This window comes from Acipenser ruthenus, chromosome 9 (genome assembly GCF_902713425.1).
Source record: "Acipenser ruthenus chromosome 9, fAciRut3.2 maternal haplotype, whole genome shotgun sequence".
Lineage (NCBI taxonomy): Eukaryota > Metazoa > Chordata > Actinopteri > Acipenseriformes > Acipenseridae > Acipenser > Acipenser ruthenus.
The window spans coordinates 37702698-37722793 of NC_081197.1; the positions used below are offsets into that span (position 1 = coordinate 37702698).

General features: G+C 38.2%; 2 protein-coding genes across 6 annotated transcripts; both read left to right on the forward strand.

Moving 5' to 3' along the window:
* Positions 1-176: 176 nt before the first annotated feature.
* LOC117405191 (interferon alpha/beta receptor 2-like) lies at positions 177-9294 on the forward strand. The gene is made up of 8 exons (XM_034008053.3): positions 177-476; positions 1098-1199; positions 1680-1806; positions 2717-2892; positions 2990-3129; positions 4567-4729; positions 6530-6645; positions 7860-9294. The coding sequence occupies exons 2-8, from the start codon at positions 1151-1153 to the stop codon at positions 8541-8543; spliced, it is 1455 nt and encodes a 484-aa protein (XP_033863944.3). The 5' UTR covers positions 177-476; positions 1098-1150; the 3' UTR covers positions 8544-9294.
* A 2091-nt stretch (positions 9295-11385) lies between these two features.
* On the forward strand, positions 11386-19111 carry LOC131737919 (interferon alpha/beta receptor 2-like). Of its 5 annotated transcripts, XR_009329491.1 has the most exons (9): positions 11386-12273; positions 13301-13470; positions 13743-13863; positions 13966-14144; positions 14455-14612; positions 15015-15186; positions 16984-17099; positions 17353-18463; positions 18619-19111. XR_009329491.1 is itself a non-coding variant. In XM_059029933.1 (8 exons), exons 2-8 carry the CDS (start codon positions 13422-13424, stop codon positions 17851-17853), a joined length of 1296 nt encoding a protein of 431 aa, XP_058885916.1. In that variant the 5' UTR covers positions 11386-12420; positions 13301-13421; the 3' UTR covers positions 17854-19111. The 5 variants fall into 5 exon arrangements, 4 of the variants coding, with proteins under 4 accessions (XP_058885916.1, XP_058885915.1, XP_058885918.1 ...); XM_059029933.1 differs by having other exon boundaries at positions 11386-12420; positions 17353-19111; XM_059029932.1 differs by having other exon boundaries at positions 11386-12154; positions 17353-19111.
* The last annotated feature ends 985 nt before the right edge of the window (positions 19112-20096 follow it).

A 20096-nucleotide genomic window follows, 5' to 3' on the forward strand; every position in this document is an offset into this window, starting at 1 on the left:
ATTTCTTTGACACCCAATTCCAAATATCATTAAACACATAGGCCTACATTACAGGAGAAGAATATTGCTTGCAGGTGTTTATGCAGTATAGGCTGTAACATGTTCTTGTCATTCCTAATCAAAACTTGTTTCATTTGACATATTACTCACTGCCCTACGCCTTCGTGTGGGAGTGTCGCCTTTATTTTTTCTACCAGTTCCATACGTCTACGGAGAAATCACGTGACCGTGCATTTGTTGGAAGCACAATATTCCAAGGGGCATTCCAGACCTATACTCGCCAAATTAACAGAGGAGCTCATAATACAGGAAGAGTCACAGTGGTTTCAGTTTTTGATCTTTCTTCAATAAGAAGTAATAGCACGCATTTGCAAACAGCAGTTCTGTGTAATTGCTTTCGCAGCATCAAAGCTTGAATTTAACTCAAGTATGTTGTTTTTTTTGTTTTGGAATTCAGAACGTGAAATAGAAAAAAGGTAAGCATTATTAACATAAACGTTCTTTTTAATCAAATTTTTCTCAGTAAGAATGTGGAAAGGTATATATCCTAATTTGTTATACTGTAGCTTTTACGAATATAAGAAAAATATTTCTGGGTGCACGCTGCAGTAAGTTACACAGGAACATTTGTGTTTTTCCCTTGGCATACATAGCAAGTGCGTAATGTTATGGTCCACTGTACTAAAAAGAACAGAACATGTTTTACATTGTAAAGCTATAAATTGAACATTTTAAGCTGTAGTCTGCCATGTTTAAGTCTTATCTATAATTTACTATTATTAACACTAAATTAGATTTGCACCACTCAGCTCTGTATTTACTTCCGTCGCGCTGCGCGCAAAGGATTATGGGATCTAATGGAGCAGTGTCAAATTTCGCAGGTTTTTTTTTAACAGTGTAATTAATAAAAAATAAAAAAGTGCTCCACTTTACTTTGGTAATAGTAAATATTTTCCTGTAATTAATTAATTACAGAATTTAACCAGTATCCACAAATTAAATGCTTGAATTTCTCAAAACGGTTGTGTTGCTTAGAAACAAAACACTGACTCACAAAGCAAGGGGTTAGCTTACCTCTGTTGTTTGTTTAATTTTAGGTCTGAGAAAATGGGGAAAAGGGCACAGGAAAAACCTGATTTGTTCTAAAGCAATGGTACATTTAATCCAAGTTGTATGTTGTGTACAATTGGCTTCAATTGGTAAGTTTCAGATATCAATACCTGTTTGCCAACCACGGCAGTTTTGTGATTTGTCATGTGCTCTGTTTAATTTTACAATTTTGCATAGACGTGAGTGTCAAACTGGCCAAACATTTTATGTGCATGTGTGTTTGAATTAGGTAAAAGAAAAAAACATTTGGAAAACCTGTTTTTGCTTGGCATCCTCAGCCCATGAAACAGTTATTTGTTTTATTTAACCATAGCTATTATTAAAGAATGAAGCAATGAATGGCCACAAAGCAGTTCTACTTGACTTAAATCCGTTCAAATGTGTTTCCCTTGTTGTAGTGTAGTGGTGGCCAAAGTTGGCCCTTCCAGTCTAAAAACCCTGTTCAAAGTTGTTTAATTAAACCAGTTAAACCTTCATCCTCCAGACCCTGAAGTAGTTAATTATGTTGTTTTACCTGTTAAACCTGGATTGCATTGCATAACTATTCTTTTTATTTTATTTTATTTCAGCTCTTTCTGCCCTTCCAGATCCTGTCAATGTGATTATTGACTCAAATAACTTTGATCATATCCTGAGATGGGAACCAGGAGCTGGCACTCCCATGGGGATGAATTACAGAGTTGAGTGGTGTTGCAGGTATGTGTACTGTACACTGGAAAGAAAGAAAACGCCTCTTGTGACTCAATTCAGATCAGGCAATGGGGAATAGCATACTTGTTATGTGAACAGAACCATTTCATTTAAAAGAAACAGGAGTGACAGTTCATTCTTCACCTCTACAGTCACATGTATTTTGACACTGACATGAACCCACCAACATGCAGTAGTGTAACAGTACGGCATTAACATGTTTTATTGTATTATTATTTTATATTAGTATAACTGAATTGAATATGTTACTGAAGCAGATGCTTTATGATTACATTGCTTAGACCTTTGTTTACCATAGCAAGCACCTAGCATGTAGTGTACAGTACTTTTTCTGAAAATTGTAGTGTATATTATATTAAAAAAAAAAATAACAGCTGGTGTAAATGATTGTGTGTTATGTGCCAAGCTTTCATTTATCCTCTGTACTGTTATTTTGCCTGTATAACCTAACTGAGTTATCAGCAGCGCCTGACTTTCTCTGCTGGGGCAACTGCATTTTGCACTGCTAATATCTTATATACCATTTCAGCTGATAAACTTCATTTTTTTAGTTTATGGAAACTCTTCTGGCAAAATCTAACACAGATGTACTCCATGATTGTCTTAAAAAAAAGTTACATTACCAGTGTCCAGTAACATTAACCATTTCAGTGCCTCATTTTGTAACCTCCAACCATAATAATGATGCAGACCACTTGCTGTCAGACTGTTTTTACAAGCAGTATTCTATGATTCTCTTAGTAAAGTACCAATACAGGTGGTGTCCAGTAGGAACTAACCTTTTCACTGCCATATTCTTTTAAACCTCTGGACATATACATCTTGTCACACAAAATCCTGTTGCAAGCTTTATTATAGACTAGCTTCTAAACTGAATCATGCCTTTGTTTTTCAGAAAGGGTAATAAGTGGTCGCAGATGAGATGTCTGAACGTAAAAGATGGAAGAGAGTGCAACTTAACAAAAAAGTTTAAGAAAATCCACAAAGTATATAAGGCTCGGGTTCAAGCCATTACTAAGACACAGCAATCCAGCTGGACTGAGAGCAAATGGTTCCAACCTGTTTCACAGAGTGAGCCAGTATTTCATAACTAGGTATATAGACAACTTTAACATTTTTTTTTAGTGTCACTTTACTAAATATTTCCAAACCTTTTTTTCCCCCCTAGCAATCTTGGGCCCACCAGAAGTGTCTGTCCATGGGTGTGGAGATTGTCTTTTCCTGCAGTTGAGCCCTCTGAAATCTCTGTTGGAAATCTATCACGAGTTTGAGTATTTCATTGTCATGAAAAGGGCTGGACAGAGCAAGGTGAGCTCACAGATCTGTTCAGGAAATACCTGAATTGTGTTTTTTTTTTATATATATATATATATATATATATATATATATAGGTATCCCCTCTTGTTTTCAGTTTGTGTAAAGATATGTACAACACCTTAAGAGGCATGGTTTTCTGCCATGAATATGACCTACTGCTTTCTCTTCCCAGAATCCTCTTGAGGACCCTGTAGTGCAAGAGTTCACCTCTTAAGTGCAGAATACATACAGTTCACCAAACAGGGCTGACCACTGGTAGAATTTGAGAGGGTTGCTAAACCAAATAAGTTTTTTTATTGATAAGCTTTGGATCCAACCTTTTTTTTTAAATGAAAGCAATACAAAATATATGAATGGAGCTTGACAATGGCTGAATTCAGGAGATGGTTTAGTCATAGTTGAAGAGTCCACACAGAGTGATGGCTTTCCTGTGCTTGCTGTAACATAACTAAGGCTACGTACACACCCACTGCAGTTGGCTCGACAACCATATTTACAAACGGCACTCACTGCAGTTGTTTGCTGTACACACACACCTTTCTTTACTGAAGTGAGTGCACTACCTGTTTAAACAAGCCACTGAACTCGGGCCATCATTACATGCTGATCATGAGGTTTTGTGTGACAACATGGAGGCTGTGTTTTTGTTTATGCTTTTGGTAGAAAGTACTGTATGTAGTCGATCGAGAGCTCGTTATGCACAGCTATGCTCTGTTCTGCAAAACCAGCGGAGACACCGTTTTGCTTTTTCTGCACTGCTAAATACAGTGGCGACGATCTGCAGTACCATGACGTTCGACATCAGAAGGCTGGTGGGAACGACTTGAGTGATCTCCAAATGACTGGATTAAAAATGTACGCATGTATAAGGAGTCGTATCTGCGTCTTTGTCATTTACTGAGACATTTCCTTGAGTGCCAAAACACACAGATGAGACGGTGGAAAAATGAGTTGCTTTGAGCACTACGGTTGTCTTAGTGTGGTTGTAATACACACACACACACAGTTAGTGCGCATTAACTAACCAAACTGAATTAATAACCACACTCGATACTTGCTCTGAAAAGGATTAACTAGTGCGGTTGTCACTGCCCTTTGTAACCGAACTGTGTGTGTATACAAGCTGTATTAAGAGCAAAAGGTGAACTCACAACTGCATTTAGCCTGTGTGTGTACGTAGTCTTGTGCATAGCGAGGACACAGTATGCGAAATAACTGCAGTTAAAAAGTCTGAGCACGTGAATAGCTGTAACAATTGCATTCAAGCACAGATTTTACATAGTGTTTAGTAAAACTTGGTAAAGACGTTCATTGGCATGAGTTATTGAGAGTATCAGAGGCTGGGTAGCAATTCTTTTTTCAGTCATGGACATGAATATGTACTGTATGTTACTAACGTACTACTTTTTGCATACACCTCTTTTTCAGACTTCTTCAGACATGACAACAATATTAAATGAATATGAAATCAACAATTTGGAGCGTGCTACAAATTACTGCGTCAGCGTGAGCATGTCAGCCAATACAAATGGAAACTCAAAGGTTTCGCAGTGGCACTGTGCATTCACAAGCCCTGAGGGCAAAAGCAAAGGTACTGTACTGTGCTATTTCTACTATGGATATACGCTTGTTTAGAAGAATAGGTCTTTCATTTTTAAAATAATTCATAGTTAAGAAGTATGTCTTATAAAGTTTAATGGATTATGTCATAAGGATTTGTATTGTGCCCCCTTGTTAAAAAATACTAGATTCTGTTGTCCATACCCTTTTCCTGAAGATGGTGCTGTTGAGTTGTTGTTTGGAGTGCAGAATGAATACAATTGTTGCTACTGGTTTAGTTATTCTTTTTTAGTATTGTTTTAAACGGTATACAAAGTAAAGCCTGGCTACCCGACCCGAACTGGTTCAGTGATTTATAAGTAAATGCATTATTACATTTTAGCGAGGTTTTTTTTTTTTTTTCCTCATGCAAATGCTTCCTAAAATTACCTCCAATTTATCATGGATCCCATGTGAGCAAAGCGTAAAGCGTGAAGCCTGCAGTGAGAGGCGCCTCTGCGTTCTCGTGTTTATGCTGTAAAAAATACAGCCAAAAAGTGATTCTATATTATTAAGTACGAAGGCTGTTGATATAAAAAGAAAGCTGTCTATTGGAGAATGTTTAGCAGTGGAAAGTTCTGTCGCTGGAAAGGGTCAATATTCTGTTTGGAAACATTTTGACGTTGTTGTTTTCCGCAATAGTACAAGTTCAAGTGGATTTGTACAGTGCAAATCTTGCAAACTTTTACTTAAATATGACAGCAAAAAGATGGGAAATTCATCTTTGCAGCAGCACAGTGAAAAAGGACGTACTCGCCCTACAGCAGGGCCAAGTCAGTCGTACATGAAATTCCGTGGTTTGAGAAACTTAAATGACATTTTGGCGTCCTGCAGTGGAGACATTGTTGTTGATAAAACTCTGGCATTGAGTTTAAAGTCTGGTGTGATATAATGACAAGTCATTGACATATAATTTGATGTTCAACGTTAACTTTGCTGTTTTTTAGCTAGGTTTATCCAAACATGATGCTATATGTCTGTATATGAGACTACCAAGTAAAATGTTCATCTAACTGGATGCTTCGCTGAGAGTATTTGTTTTCTTTTTAATGTGCGTTTTAACTCGAAATATGCTTTCTGTATTTCAATAGCATGTTTGATATTATTTATGGCGATATTGGGAACGGGTATGAAAAAAATTAAAAGGTCTTGATCTCGGGTCGGGTTTGGATTGGCCATGGTCGGGTCGGGTTTTATTTTTATACCCGAGCTGACCATTAATACAAAGTTGGCTAATTGAATGTAGTGTGGGAATTGCAAACAAGGTGGCATTTTAGTGTTTAAATGAAAACGACAACATCTTCATATTGGCTTTGTTTTGTTTCAATGATTAAAATATGGAGGGCTGATAAGTAGGCAGGTATGTGTGCAAACCAAGAGTTTTGTACAAGGCAGGAGTCTATGAAAAAGGTTTGGAGAAGTCACTGTTGTGTTCACCAGTGTGACAGACAGACACAATCAGTGCCTGTCCATAACCAGCTGTCATGGTAATGGGGGTGTGTGTCTGCTGTTATTATATAGGCCAAATGAGGATTCTTCAATGTACTTGTTCAGGTAAGAAATCCATTGGTGGTCTCTCTTTAGCCCCCTGTGGACATTCCATATCACAAAGCCACGACACCACTCACTAAGTGCCAGTTTCCGCCTAAGGCCAAGTACAGGGAATATTCAGATAGGTATTGATGCATGGTCACAAAGCAAATTGGGGTGGTTTTATTACCCCTCGGATATCAAGAGCACTACAGTTCACAAAACCGTGATTTGTATGTTGTTGATGTTGTTGTTTTGTCAGTCCCCTTTCTGCTGGTTGCTGTGTGTGTTCCCCTCGTGTTGAGTGCAGCAGTTATGGCAGCCTTGGTCTACAGTGGTTACCTGTGCAAGCCGAAGACACAGCTCCCCAAAGTGCTGGTAAGGATACTTATTTGATCAGGATTGTGTCGTAGTACTCTACAATGTTTTGTAGGCTGGCAGGAAGATTCTTGCTCATGTGCCTTTAAATGAGGGATGTCTCGCTGTATTGGATATGATGACCTACTTTTTCCTGGTTTGTAGTGACACCATGTGACAGAGTGGTGAGTGAATACAGGTGTGTGCAGTACAGAGCGGATACAAGACAGACAGACAATGATTTATAGATGCAAGGGTGTTTATTGAATGGTTGTCCAGAGCCTTATGGTAAACACCTGTAAATAATAATGTTGGAGTGGTACAGCGGCGTGTATCACTGAGTAATTATAATCCCCGGGTTTGACCCGTAACCAAAAAGTCCAGTTTACGTACACCTACACTAAACACAGAACACAAACACAGTTTTTAGTGACAGTGAATAAGTGCTAGTGGTGTAATACAGTTCTCCGTGAATGCAGGGGTGAAAGTGATGTCCGGGTTGATGCTGGCTTGCGCTACAGCTCTGGATCGTGTTACTGGTAGTCTAGTCTAGACAGGCAGACAGACAGTTACAACAACCACTAACAGACACAAGACAAAACTCACGGTTTTCAGCAACGTAACACAGGCTCCTTGTAGGTTGTATCTAACCATTTACCAAGGAACAGATCACTTACGCTACGACCCCTTATATACCCTCCCCCATGACCCCTAGGTTAACAAGCGCATCCGCTCCTCCAATCCGCGTATGCCATGCCGTTTCCCATCTGGGTCATTGAGTTTGGGTACCGTAGCTCTGCCCCTTTGTTAGATGGCCACCTAACCCAAGGAATAAATTGTCATGCCATTTAGTCAAGAGTACTCTGTTCCCTTTACACAGCGCCCTCACAGGTCGGGAGGGAGATCTAACACCAAGAATCATTCGATCTCTGTTACACGCCAGTATAGATATTTTATACATGAAATGTATCCAAGGTGTACATTCAACTGTAAATCATTCTAGTAAAGACCAGAACACAAAACAATGATACAGAACAACTGGGTAGATCTTAAAGGGACAGTGTGCAAAAGAGCTGTAGGAGAGCTAGCTAGTGAAGGGCAACATAAAGACCCAGGTAAACTAAGACTGAAAGAGCAAATCTTATGCCGTCACACAATGCATCAGTTAATGATGTGTAATTTGTAATTAATACTTAATAGTCAAAGTCTCTCTCTCTCGTCTCTCATGTCCTCAGGCCTCTTTTACATTACATCACAGTTCCTGCAGTCTACAGCTAGAAGAAGAGAGGTGCCCTGTAGGACCTGTATTCATTGTCTACAAACAGGAACGCAAGCTGAAAAGCCAAAGTCGGACACTTCTGAACTCCAGTGAAAGCGAGGACACCGACAGTGGGGGTGAAGATGGGTATGAAGCACAAGCAATGTGGCCTCCAGTCTACCTCTATTCATCTGCCCTGTTGGAGGAGCCTAAGCAAGCCTATGAGCCAGATGACCCGGCACAGAAGCAGTGTTTGCTTGTGTGTGATGAGCTTCTAGTGGAGCGGTCACAAGACCAACCAGATCTGGAGGAGAAAGAACCTTTAATTGAGGGGAGAGACTCTGAACAGGAGGAAAGCCATCAAGACATACCTTTGTTTTCAGTACTGTTGGAGAGTCATGATGATGATGATGATGATGATGAAGTCTTGGAGAGCCCTCCAGTGGAGGTGGCTCTGGATCAAGACGATAGCAAAATTCTGCAAGAGGAACAGCAAGAACCACCTCTGATGGGGTCTGTAGAATCTGTAAACTGTGTTCCAGACCACCTCAATGTAGAAATGAACGACAATGAGGAGCAGAGATACTATTCAGACGAGGAGGAGGAGGAGGAGGAGGAGGAGGATGATGACTGTGAGCTTTCTGGGTACTTGAGACGTTAGTGGATGTGTAGCTTTCCCCGGATGTAGCTTGCACCATCTGTTCCTTTTCATTCTCAGTTCGCAATCCTGGGAGCTTTGCAGGTTTTTATTTTTATTTTTTTTATGATTTTATGGAATTCATTTTTTTTCTAACTGGAATAACAAGCGAATTTTGCAACAAAAAAACTGTTGTACATGCTGTACTGTATGGGGCCCTGGCATTAGCAAACTGAATTATTTGATAAGTACATGCTTAGTGTTTCTCAGCTGGTAAAGGGAGTTGAAATAATGTTATAGATGTAAAGAGCAGCGGTCAGCACATTATTATTATTATTATTATTATTATTATTATTTATTTCTTAACAGACGCCCTTATCTAGGGCGACTTACAGTTGTTACAAGATATCACATTATTTTTACATACAATTACCCATTTATACAGTTGGGTTTTTACTGGAGCAATCAAGGTAAAATACCTTGTTCAAGGGTACAGCAGCAGTGTCCTCCACAAGGGATTGAAACCACGACCCTCCGGACAGAAGGTCAGAGCCCTAACCACTACTCCACACTGCTGCCCTTTGGAATACTAAGATAGTAGTCCAAAGCCTGTTTTCAAAGCATGTATCTTGATGGGATTTGAGATTAACTGCACTTTTTTTTCAGCATATGTATTTATTAAAAGGGATATATAGTTTGTGGCGGAGCTACAGAAAAAAAACAAAAAAAACACTGGAATAAACATTTTTTTACCTCATTAAATACCTCCACTAAATACCCCACTTATGTGTTGTCTTTTTCAGTACCTGGTTTTTGCATTACATCTGTTTCGTAAACTCGCTTATAAATTACATTGTAAGCATATGAAAATGTTTGCTCCCAAAGATAATTCAAGCAATGATTGTTCAAATATTTTCATGTTTGCCTTGGCACTAAGTGAATATGTGTTATTTATGTTCACTAATAGGACGATGCATTGTCGAAGTTCAGAGCATTTTAAAATAGTTGGAGAAGGATTATCCTAAATTTTAATTAAATAAAAAGAAACACTTTTTATTTACTGAGACAATCACCGTACAGTACCATGGGCTGAAACGTTTTGCTGGTTAATTCGGTTTCCTGTCTGACACCTTTTGATGGGGGTAAATCTGCCATTTCCTGTAGATGCTGAGCTCATTTTGTAGGTAGTATCTCAGCTGTGAGTTATCACTTTGCTGTATAAAACAAACTTAATACTGCTGGAATAAATCAGCATTGTTCTTAAAAGATTGAAACACTGCAGTATAATTAGGACATTTGAAAGTGGCTCAAGTTTATAATTTCTTGACAACTACATTTTCAGTTTTCTTTTGTAATAATTATTTATTTCTTAGCAGACACCCTTATCCAGGGTGACCTACAATTGTTACAAGATATCACATTATTTTTCATACAATTAGATTATTTTTTACACATTATTTTTACATACAAGTACACAGTTGTATTTTTATGGGAGCAATCTAGGTAAAATACCTTGCTCAAGGGTACAGCAGCAGTGTCCCCCACCTGGGATTGAACCCACAACCCTCCGGTCAAGAGTCCAAGGCCCAAACCACTACTCCACACTGCTGCCTGCTATGAAGTGTGAGGTTTTGGAAATGCACTGCTTGTAAAAGGCAGTGTATTATGTAAAAGACTCAGGACAGTATTTTTTAAAGGACAATTTGCTCATATGTGTCATGGAAAGAACATCAGCTTGCAGAGGAGGTAGGTTTAAGACTGTCCTTTCTTATTTAAAATGGATTTAAGCAACACAATATAATCTTCTGATGATAGCTTTATTAAGCTACCCACATACATGGCTCATCTATATGCACCAAATAGTCCTGTTGTACTTGCAGTGTGTACATACTTGTTCCCTGTGTTCTTAAAGGTGGACCAGAAGTACAGTAGTCCACAATAACTGAGGTAGTCAAATATCTGAGTCACCCAGAAATCCAACCAACATAGCAATTGATGTAAACCAATTCATAGGTGGTACTGAATACGAGTCACAGCAAAGAAATGATTATGTCCTCCTGCTTTGCTGCTAAAACCTTGATTATATTATTTTAGGGACATACTGGGCTATGTTTTAAACAGTGGCCACATAAAAAGGGCAAAACGTTTCCTCCGTTCTGTAATAAACGACTGTTTTTTGAAAGGAGAAATAATCATGTTAATTTACAAAATAAATAAATAAATAAAAACATTGAGAGTGCTTAAGAGGAATAAAAATACACAACTTAGTTGTTTGGTTCTAGTTTTGCAAAATCAACAGGTGGTTTGATAAAAAATAAAAAATAAACCAGGCGTGAATTAAAAAAAGCTTTGAAAACGACCCGTTGTTTCTTGTCAAGCTAATCCAACAGTACCTTCAGCTCTGTTTACTTTTGCCTCTACGTTTCTGTTTTAACATGGATCAAAGTGGTTTATTGTGTATTCTTTATCTGTTTATTGTTTTAAATGAAAATGAATAAACTTGCTTCTAAATGTGGATGCAGCAGCCCAGGAGAGCATGTGTGACAGATTCTGACTCGTGTAACAAGGTCAGGAGTTCTGGATAATCTGCCATGTGTCCAGTGCAAACAAACTCAATTGATTACATAGCGCAAGAAATCTACTGCAAATGTGCTGGTTGAATTTGTTCGATCACAAAAGGATACTCAACAAAATTGGAAAACTAACGCAATTCTAATGAAATTCAGCATCTGGTTGCAGAATTAACTACGTGTAAGCTATGTTTTAGTTCAGGTAAGCCAAACAAAAATATCAACTAAGGAAAACAAAATGTAAAAAAAAAAAAAATAATAATAATACTTAAATGTATGCTTTATGTAGCCTACACCCATGGGTGTATTTTATTTTATTTATTTATGTTTATAAATAAGTGTCAGACGTTCAGAACACGAACTGTGAGGTTTTGGAAATGCACTGCAGTATACTATCGGTAGTACACTAAAATTACAATGTAACTTTCATAAATATGTTAATATACAATAAAACTGAAAACAGTAATGTGACGGTGCATAGGCAGCAACACACATATACTTCTTTACATTAATAACACATTTTTGAATGAATATGTACGTGTCCGTGACGCGAATTTGGAAATCGTTCGAAACGAGGCTGAAGTTGGCTTCTTATTCACTTGTTTCTTATTCGTAGTTTCTTATTCAGACTTTGATCTGCTCCCAACTGAAGGATTGACTTTGTATGTAAGAGGTTAAACCAATGTATGTATTATAATTGAATAAGTAACAGTGTATTTAAGGGGTTAAAATCACGTTGGGCTGAAAATGTATCTGTGGATATTTATAGAGGGCAGCTCCTAAACAATATTCCCCTTAAACCCTTAAATACACTTACTTACTAGAAACAGGCGAATAAGAAGCCAACTTCAGTCTTGTATCCCACGAAGTATATTCCGAGAAAGGCTGCTGCTTGCTAAACTAGGAAATTATCACGTGAGTGTGAATAACGGGTTTAGAAATCTCAACAAAGGGCTAGCAACGATAAGCAATCTTTTCATCGAGGCACGGTTTTATTAAGACTATAATAATATATTTTCAAGCCGAGCCGACGGTGTATGGTTCTTGAAGCACCATGTCTACCAAGTAAGATTTTACACAGTGCTTTACTTTTAGGGTTGAGGGGCAGGGGAGGGATTACATCGATGTTTGTCAGTGTTTAATTCAAGTTCAAATTAATGCAAGATGGCGAAAGAATGCTCATGGTGAGTTTTTACTTAAAGTTGATTTTGTTAGGACATTCATTTAGCCTACACAATGATGCAGCTACAAGTTGACGATCTTTCGTTGATAATAATATTGTAACGACCTAAAAATACAGGAGCAACACCGGAGCCGTACCGAAGGGAAAAGTATGCATTTAAAATACTGTTTATGCTTGCACTGTAATTTTCATTTTTGCGTTATTATTCATTTGCACCATCAATCGTTTGCCCTTGTTTTTTTTTTCTTCAGAAAAATACATTACTTTTATTTATCTGTCTCACAATTAATTGCTTTTAGATTATTTTTTTTAATCAAATAAACTTTGCCGTCTGTTCTGCAGCATAACGACGATAACACGATTGGTTACAAATAGCGCTAGTTTGGAATTAGTTCGCTCTTATTTTTCCCTAGACTTTGGGAATAGTATTTTGTTTGTTTGTTTTTGTTTTTGAGGATGGGGAGGGGCGGTCATGGTGTAAAGTCTTTTTTGTTAGTTATTTGTTACAGAAGGTATTTTGCAAAAAGCTACATTTATTAGAATTAGCATTTGGAAGGGATGTATTTCCTTGTTTTTATAGTCCTGCGCAGTAAGTGGTCCCTACTCTGAAAAGATTGGTAATCAAACACTACAGAGCTGTATAACTTATACGTTCACAAAGTAATTGTAACCTCCAACAGCGTTAGAGTGGGAACTAGAGTGTATCCCTTACATTTACTTTGATAAATTAGGGGGTACGAAGTATTACATAGTGTAAATAAACATCAAAACCCTTTCCATGCCTCACTGCTTTAGTACAATAACATCCAACTGCCTACAGACACTAGTGTTTTTAACCCTTACACTTTTACAATCGTGAAGTTATGTTAGGTACAATGTCTTTCTGTTCAAAATGTTCTGAATTTAGCAAATCCGTTGATGGTATTGTTCTATCACTGGTATGTGACAGGTGAGGTATGTATTTTCATTAATTTACATACAAAAAAAAAAGATAAGCTATGTTTTTTTTTTAATGGATTTTTTTCCAGATGATGCCTGGAGTCTGTCAGATACTCACAGTAAGCATACTGAGTGTACATTCATTAACAAGACATCGCAGAGGGATAGTCTGTGATCTTTTGGGAGAAATATGTTGAGACTCTTTATGAAATGATACAGTTTATAAAAATCATGTGCTTTCTTCATCTGGTTCCCATTGGTAAGTAGCATTTAAAATTGCAAAACCTAGATTATATTTACTTGGACAAGACTAAGTCTTTTCTACAATGTTAAAAAAAAAATGGAAACGATTCTTGATTACTCTAATAATATTCAGTTGTGTTTATAAGTATCATATTATTTTGTTTGTGGTGTTGTTGTGAATTGACTGTAAGCCCAAAGAACAACTCATATTTTAAAATTATTAAAGTGGCCTTGATCCTAACCAAACAATGATTTATAATTCTGTATTATTTTGCGTTCCCAAATCAGCCAGTTGCAAGTTTCCAGCTCCTGTCAATGTGACCCTCAGCTCTCACGACTTTCAGCATATATTGAGATGGGAACCAGGACCTGGTACTCCAGAGAGGGTACAATACAGGGTCAGGTACAAGTAAGTAAGCAGCAGATATTTCAAATGCTTCTTATTGATACTATTTGGGTCACGATACATCCATTTCAATTTTCTTTTTCCATCACCTTCTTTATGATGTAGCTCCATCAAATGGTTTTTGATGAAGTCATGCCTGAATGTCACCAGTACCAGAGAGTGTGATCTAACGGTAGTGTTTGATGATGTCAACGAGCACTATGCCACTCAGGTTCAGGCCTTCAATGAGACGCAGCACTCCGACTGGACTTCAATGAGCTCCACTTTCAAACCTTTTTCAGACAGTAAGACAGATTTTTGTATTCTAAGATGTATGAATATTGTCAAGAAATGACCAATCCATTTGACTGCTGTTGTCCCAGACTTCACAGACCCACCACTATGTATAGTTGAAGCTGTGGTGCATGCCACAGACTGTTTTGCTCAATGCAGACCATTTCTTCTGGGTAAAATGTACCTGCCATGTAGACAAGTAGACACTGTGAAAGTACTATTCCCAACACTGTACCTCTTGCACTCTTGAATACCTGAATCTACGGGTTGTGCATTAGATATTTTTTAATCTTCTTTTTTTTTTCTTTCTCCCTCTGCTAGCAGTCCTTGGTCCACCGGAGGTGTCTGTCTCTGGGTGTGGAGGTTGTCTCAGCTTGCAGATCAAACCTCCCAGAGGAAAAGGAAAAAAGAATTTGCTGACACTTTACCATCAGTTTGACTATAGCATTGGAGTACAGAATATGAATGATGGGCGCAAGGTATGTGTGAAATCCTATTATAAAACAAATGGAACAAAAGCCTGCTTCCAATTGATTGAGAACTAGTTAACTGCTAAAATTGACTTTTTCAATATTAAAACAAATCACAGAAAGAATATACATTCGTCTATTGCAATAGTATTACGAGATTTCCTTATTTTAGAAGATTAATTGACCTTTCTTGTTTGCATTCAGCATGATCCCCCAAGAAACCATTCAGCACTTCATCTTCTGACTTTCTGCAATTCACTGTCTCCCAAAGTTTAAAAATATTTTGCTTTAAAATGTAAAAGTGAAACCTACAGTAAGTCTTAAATGGGAAAAGGCATTTTGTCATTGGAATAAATACACAAAAACTACCTTTTGTGATCAACTTGCCTTTTTTTTATTTATATGTTACAGTTCTCAGAACAATTGGAAAAATGGAAAGGCACCGTGAATCACAGTATAAAGCTACTGGAGCCTGGCACAGAGTACTGTGTAACAGTGAGAATGTACCATGCTGAATTGAACATGAACTCAAAGCCCTCTGAGCCACAATGTGCATTCACTAGTCCTGAGCCTGTCAGCAAAGGTACATTGCAGTCATGTAATTATTGTTCTGAGATTTATTTTTATATTTCTGTAACCTTAAAGGACAACTACCTTTAAATGGCATTTTGTTTTTGTCACCTTGTGGAATGTTTCAGTCATTCTGAGTGCTTCCGAGTTCTGTTCAGTGGACTGTTATGTTGCTCCAATACAGAAATGTTATGATTTTTCTCTGTATCAAAATCCATCTGGCATTATCCGAGGTGTAGGAACAATTCAATAATTTAATGTTTATCTGAGTTGATTAGTTCTCTTACTAACAATATTTAATTGACGTGTTACAAAGATCGAGGATTTACTATGAACACACATACACGCGCAGACACAAAGAATGTTCAAACAATAGTAGTATTTTATTAAGCACACAAATAGTAAACAGAAATCAGAAAACTCAGAAAGTTAATGTCTTGGTGTTTAAGCACAAAACACAATTCAAAAACTCTCGCACTCATGCTGGCAGTTCGAGCAAGCTGTGACGTAGCTAGTCGCTCACTCACACACACATGCCCCCATGCAAGAACAGAGTAAATCTGAGAATACAGACAATTTTAGAATATATCACATTAAGTTTATTAATGGTATATAGATATAGGAGGCTGTGTGGTCCAGTGGTTAAAGAAAATGGCTTGTAACCATGAGGTCCCCATTTCAAATCCCACCTCAGCCACTGACTCATTGTGTGACCATGAGCAAGTCACTTAACCTCCTTGTGCTCCATCTTTTGGGTGAGACGTAGTTGTAAGTGACTCTACAGCTGATGCATAGTTCACACACCCTAGTCTCTGTAAGTCTCTTTTGGATACTGTGGTTTTAGGTGTACAGCAGACCTAGACTGGTTTGTCTGATAAGTCTCTAAGTTTCACGGCAGTCCTCCAACCAGGCCTCAGTCTCGTTGCTTGTGGTCGTTGACTCGCTTGCAGCTTGTTTCCTCGTCTTGGGTCCATTTTAGGCAGAGTCCCATCTTAGTTCTGTTTTTAGGCAGAGTCCCGGAGTTACAGCTTTGCGTAACAGAGTGACGGCACCTTGTTTAGCATTTGATGTGGAGTGTTTAGTTTTGCTTGGATATTTATAGTCTTTTTCACTCTGCTAAATAGCCACTTTTCATGAGATAATTTGTGTATCTTTCCTCTTTAAACTCCCAGTCCTTTGTTTTAATGTCCTTTTCCACGGGACGTCGCTAGTTTATGTCTTCCTTGCGTCAAAACGATTGTTGTTGCTCGTGTGAATTATCTGTACATAATTCAACTGTCCGCTCAGCCTAATCCAGTTCAGGCACCGGTCCTCTAATCAGTAGATCATATTGTTCAGTATATCTGCAAGCCAGAGGCCCTGTTTCTCAACACACAGTTTCATTAATGAATCCAGTTACATTTCTAATACACGTTCATGTATTATCATATTCAGGGAATATGTCCCACAGAGGAAATATGAAGTACTCAAACTTAATGGAAACTTGGATTTCAAAAGCTCAAGTAATGCCAGGTACATGCGGATACAGTGAATATATATATATATTTTCAAGTCAAATTGTAAGTTACCATTTGTTAACCTTGAACACATTCGTTTCCTAACCCTTGAATTATTTGTAGCACAGGTTATGTTTGCACACCTTTCATGCCACCTGCAGTGTGTTTTTTTTATTTTTTTTGTTAAAATATCAGAACTTTTTCTATTGAATTTTCTTGCAAATCTAAGAATTCCCATACCCTTAGACTTGTTTGAATCAGTACTATACTGTATTTCAAAGAAAGAAGTGCCACCTCTCTCTTGTGTTTTCCAGTTCCAGGTGTACTGGTTTCATTGTTCATCATCTTCCTGTTGATGGCTCTGGTGGTGTCTTCCCTTGTATATAGTGGGTTCCTGTGCTCATTAAAGGCAAACCTCCCCCAAGTGTTGGTAAGGAATTGTCCAGTACCGTTAGTCTTACCTGCAGAGTTTTAAAAAAACATTAATCATTATTTGAACACTGTTTTACTTTAATATTTTTCAAGAACAAGCATGTAAATAACATCCACCCTCGGCCATGACTAGCAGATTCAAAATACCCATCAGCAACACAGTTGATCACCATTACCTATATCCACTGTATGCACATGTAAAAATGTAAGTTTGATGTATAAGTGACAGACATAATGTGTTTTTTCTGCAGGCTTCTTTTACTGTAGACGGTGCCAATTTAAAGAGGGTTTTTGTTCCAGAAGGTTGCACTGTTGTGGCGCATGCCTCCCTTTTCCACAATCATTGCAGCATAAAGAAAAGAAACAGTCGGAAACTTCTAGACACCAGTGAAAGTGAGCACTCTGACAGTGGAGAGATCGATGGGTATGAAAACCATGGCTTCCAGGTTCCAGACAAAGAGAGTTCCAATAACGAACCTGTGGAAACTGAAGACACTGTCACTCCTGTGGAGCCGGGGCAAGCCCTTGATCCAGGTGATCCAGCACAGGCATTGTGTCTGGTTGTGAGTGAGGAGACAGCAGGGCCTCCAGTGGGGCAGCCAGAGCAACTTGAACCCTTACTTGAGAGGAGAGACTCTGTAGAGGAGGAAAGCTGCCAAGATGTCAATTTGTTTTCAGTGATGTTGGGGGCTGCTGATGAAGACATCTTAGAGAGCCCTTCAGTTGAGGTGGCTCTGGTTGTAGAGGATTAACCGCAGGGCTGCTGTAATCTGCAAGAAGATCCACAAGAATCACTACTGACAGTGGCTCTAGAATCTGTAGAAATTAAAAACAAAGAGCAGTTAGCTATTGTCCAGTCAGAGGAGGAGGAGAGTGACTGTGAGCTTTATTAAGCACTCTTCAAGTTGTCAAATAAGAATATGTAGCTTCAAATTAAATGTTCATATATCATTATTTTTACTTTATCTTTTTATGGTGTTTTGCAATCATTCTGAGTAATTATTATTAAAAGTACTCAAATGTTGCATTTAATTAATTTTTTACATGGCTTGTTTTACTGTGCTTTGAGCTGAGTTGAAGAGCACCTCTCAAGCTGTAGTTGCCAGATTCAGTTTTCCACAGTTGTGTAACACAGTGTAGATCAGCATCATTTTGGAAAAAGCCAGAGCCGGTGCCATCTAATAATGAAGTACTGTACTGCGAGTCAAGTTTCCTTTTGTATTGCTGTCACTAAGCAGTAGCTGTTTAATAGATGATGCAATACAAATACTGACTCTCAGGCAACCAAAGCTGAAGATGCACAGGCTACATATATCAAAAACACAGTATTTGGGTAATTGCAATAATAAACACTCATATAAAGTATGTCCTGTATGAACATCTAAATTGAAGCCACATGCTGTGATTAAGCAGATCACATTAGTACTATAGCTGGATTGGAAACACAGTAAAAGTTGTTAGATCGTCCCGCTGTTTCAAGGTGGAAAGGTGGAAATGCAACAGAAGGCAACGTTGAGATATTGTCGGTTTTATTAGCCCTTTGAAACAAAGCAACGAGATTGTAAAAGGATGTAGTTTAAACATCAGTGTTTGAGAACATTAACATGATGCCCTGAAACCTGAGCCTGCCTAAAACAAATCCTGCTAACTTTACACAGGCAGGAAGGTGTTGCTGCTTTGTGTGGGCCATGTTTCCAGGATTTGTTCTGTGGTTTCTCAATCTGTCAGTATTGGTGGGTGTGCCATTTACAATTGCTGTTAATCTAATTGGTAACTATACTGCTGCTTAAGACTGGAGCCAGAGATCTCCGAGACTTAACATTTTGAATTGCCGTCCACAATTAATCATTCACATTATAATATGCAGTCATTATCATTACTTTTGTATCAAGTAAATATATACATGCACAAACATTTTGTTATATGAATACACAGTATGGAACAACACTCAGAATGAAAACTAAAATGTATGTATTTTATATAATTACAAATAAACATATTTTTCATTTATTCAGACTTGTATGATTTATTCTGACTTGAGAGGACTATTTCAGAAAAATGTGTATTAGAAATGCTTGGAATCCATTTCAAAGGCAAGTTTTCTATATTGAAAACATAGACATAAATTGTGGTTAGTATGCTATTGCTTTCCTCAATGTCTATTGTGGCACACTGTACAACCCAGTTTCTCAGAGATGTCGGGTTCAGTGGCCGAGTTGCGTCGCACAGTGAAGAATTTATCTGAAGCCACAGAAAGCAGCAGCAACTGGCTGTGGTTGAGACTGAAAGATTCTGGCTGGGGATCTCAAGCACAATAAAAAGAAAGCAACGCTTATGTACAGGTAAGTAAGCTGGGCTGAGTTGAGTATGGGACAGAGGGTGGTGATGCTGGGACGCCAGAATCGCCATCGAGCCCTCTTGAGGTGTATGTGGGCTAGGCAACGAAATACCGAGGACGAAAGGTGCCCACTTGAAGACCCCAGAGATGTACCCTACTTAGCTCAATCCGGACAGTTGTCATGCTGATGCGCTAGGGAGACCGCACTGTGGTTGATCCCAGGAGTCAGCATCGCAGCCATTGTGTGTGTGTTGGGGAGGCAAAATAAGCTGACCGCTGGAGCCAGCATTACACTGCAGCTACCAACACCTGGCAGAAGGACATCTACATCATCAGATTGAACCAAATGCAAATGGATGGAGATGCAGATGGATCACATTAGTTTACTGTAAAGCTATGTCTAAGTTGGTGCTTATCTTGGCGAGAGCCGAGTTCAAATCAGCATGAAGTTTTAATATTTACTCTCATGTAATGGAAATCATAATAACACCATTAATTTACTGTGTTTATTTCTTAGGTACAACTGGATAGAAAAAGTTAAATAAATAGCTATCTTACTGTGAGTATCACTAAGCCTCAACCTGAGTTCTGTTATGTTTTAAGCTTAATAAGTTAACATAAAATGAATATTGGTAAACTTAATTTTCATTTTTAATT

What these genes read in the sequence shown, in the direction of transcription:
- LOC117405191 (XM_034008053.3), top strand. Translation starts at nt 1,151, where the DNA reads ATGGTACATTTAATCCAAGTTGTATGTTGTGTACAATTGGCTTCAATT. An exon ending in GTTCCAACCTGTTTCACAGA is followed by an intron (nt 2,893 to 2,989) that starts GTGAGCCAGTAT and finishes TTTCCCCCCTAG; the next exon opens with CAATCTTGGGCCCACCAGAA. An exon ending in AAAGGGCTGGACAGAGCAAG is followed by an intron (nt 3,130 to 4,566) that starts GTGAGCTCACAG and finishes CCTCTTTTTCAG; the next exon opens with ACTTCTTCAGACATGACAAC.
- LOC131737919 (XM_059029933.1), top strand. Translation starts at nt 13,422, where the DNA reads ATGATACAGTTTATAAAAATCATGTGCTTTCTTCATCTGGTTCCCATT. An exon ending in TTTCAAACCTTTTTCAGACA is followed by an intron (nt 14,145 to 14,454) that starts GTAAGACAGATT and finishes TCCCTCTGCTAG; the next exon opens with CAGTCCTTGGTCCACCGGAG. An exon ending in ATATGAATGATGGGCGCAAG is followed by an intron (nt 14,613 to 15,014) that starts GTATGTGTGAAA and finishes TATATGTTACAG; the next exon opens with TTCTCAGAACAATTGGAAAA.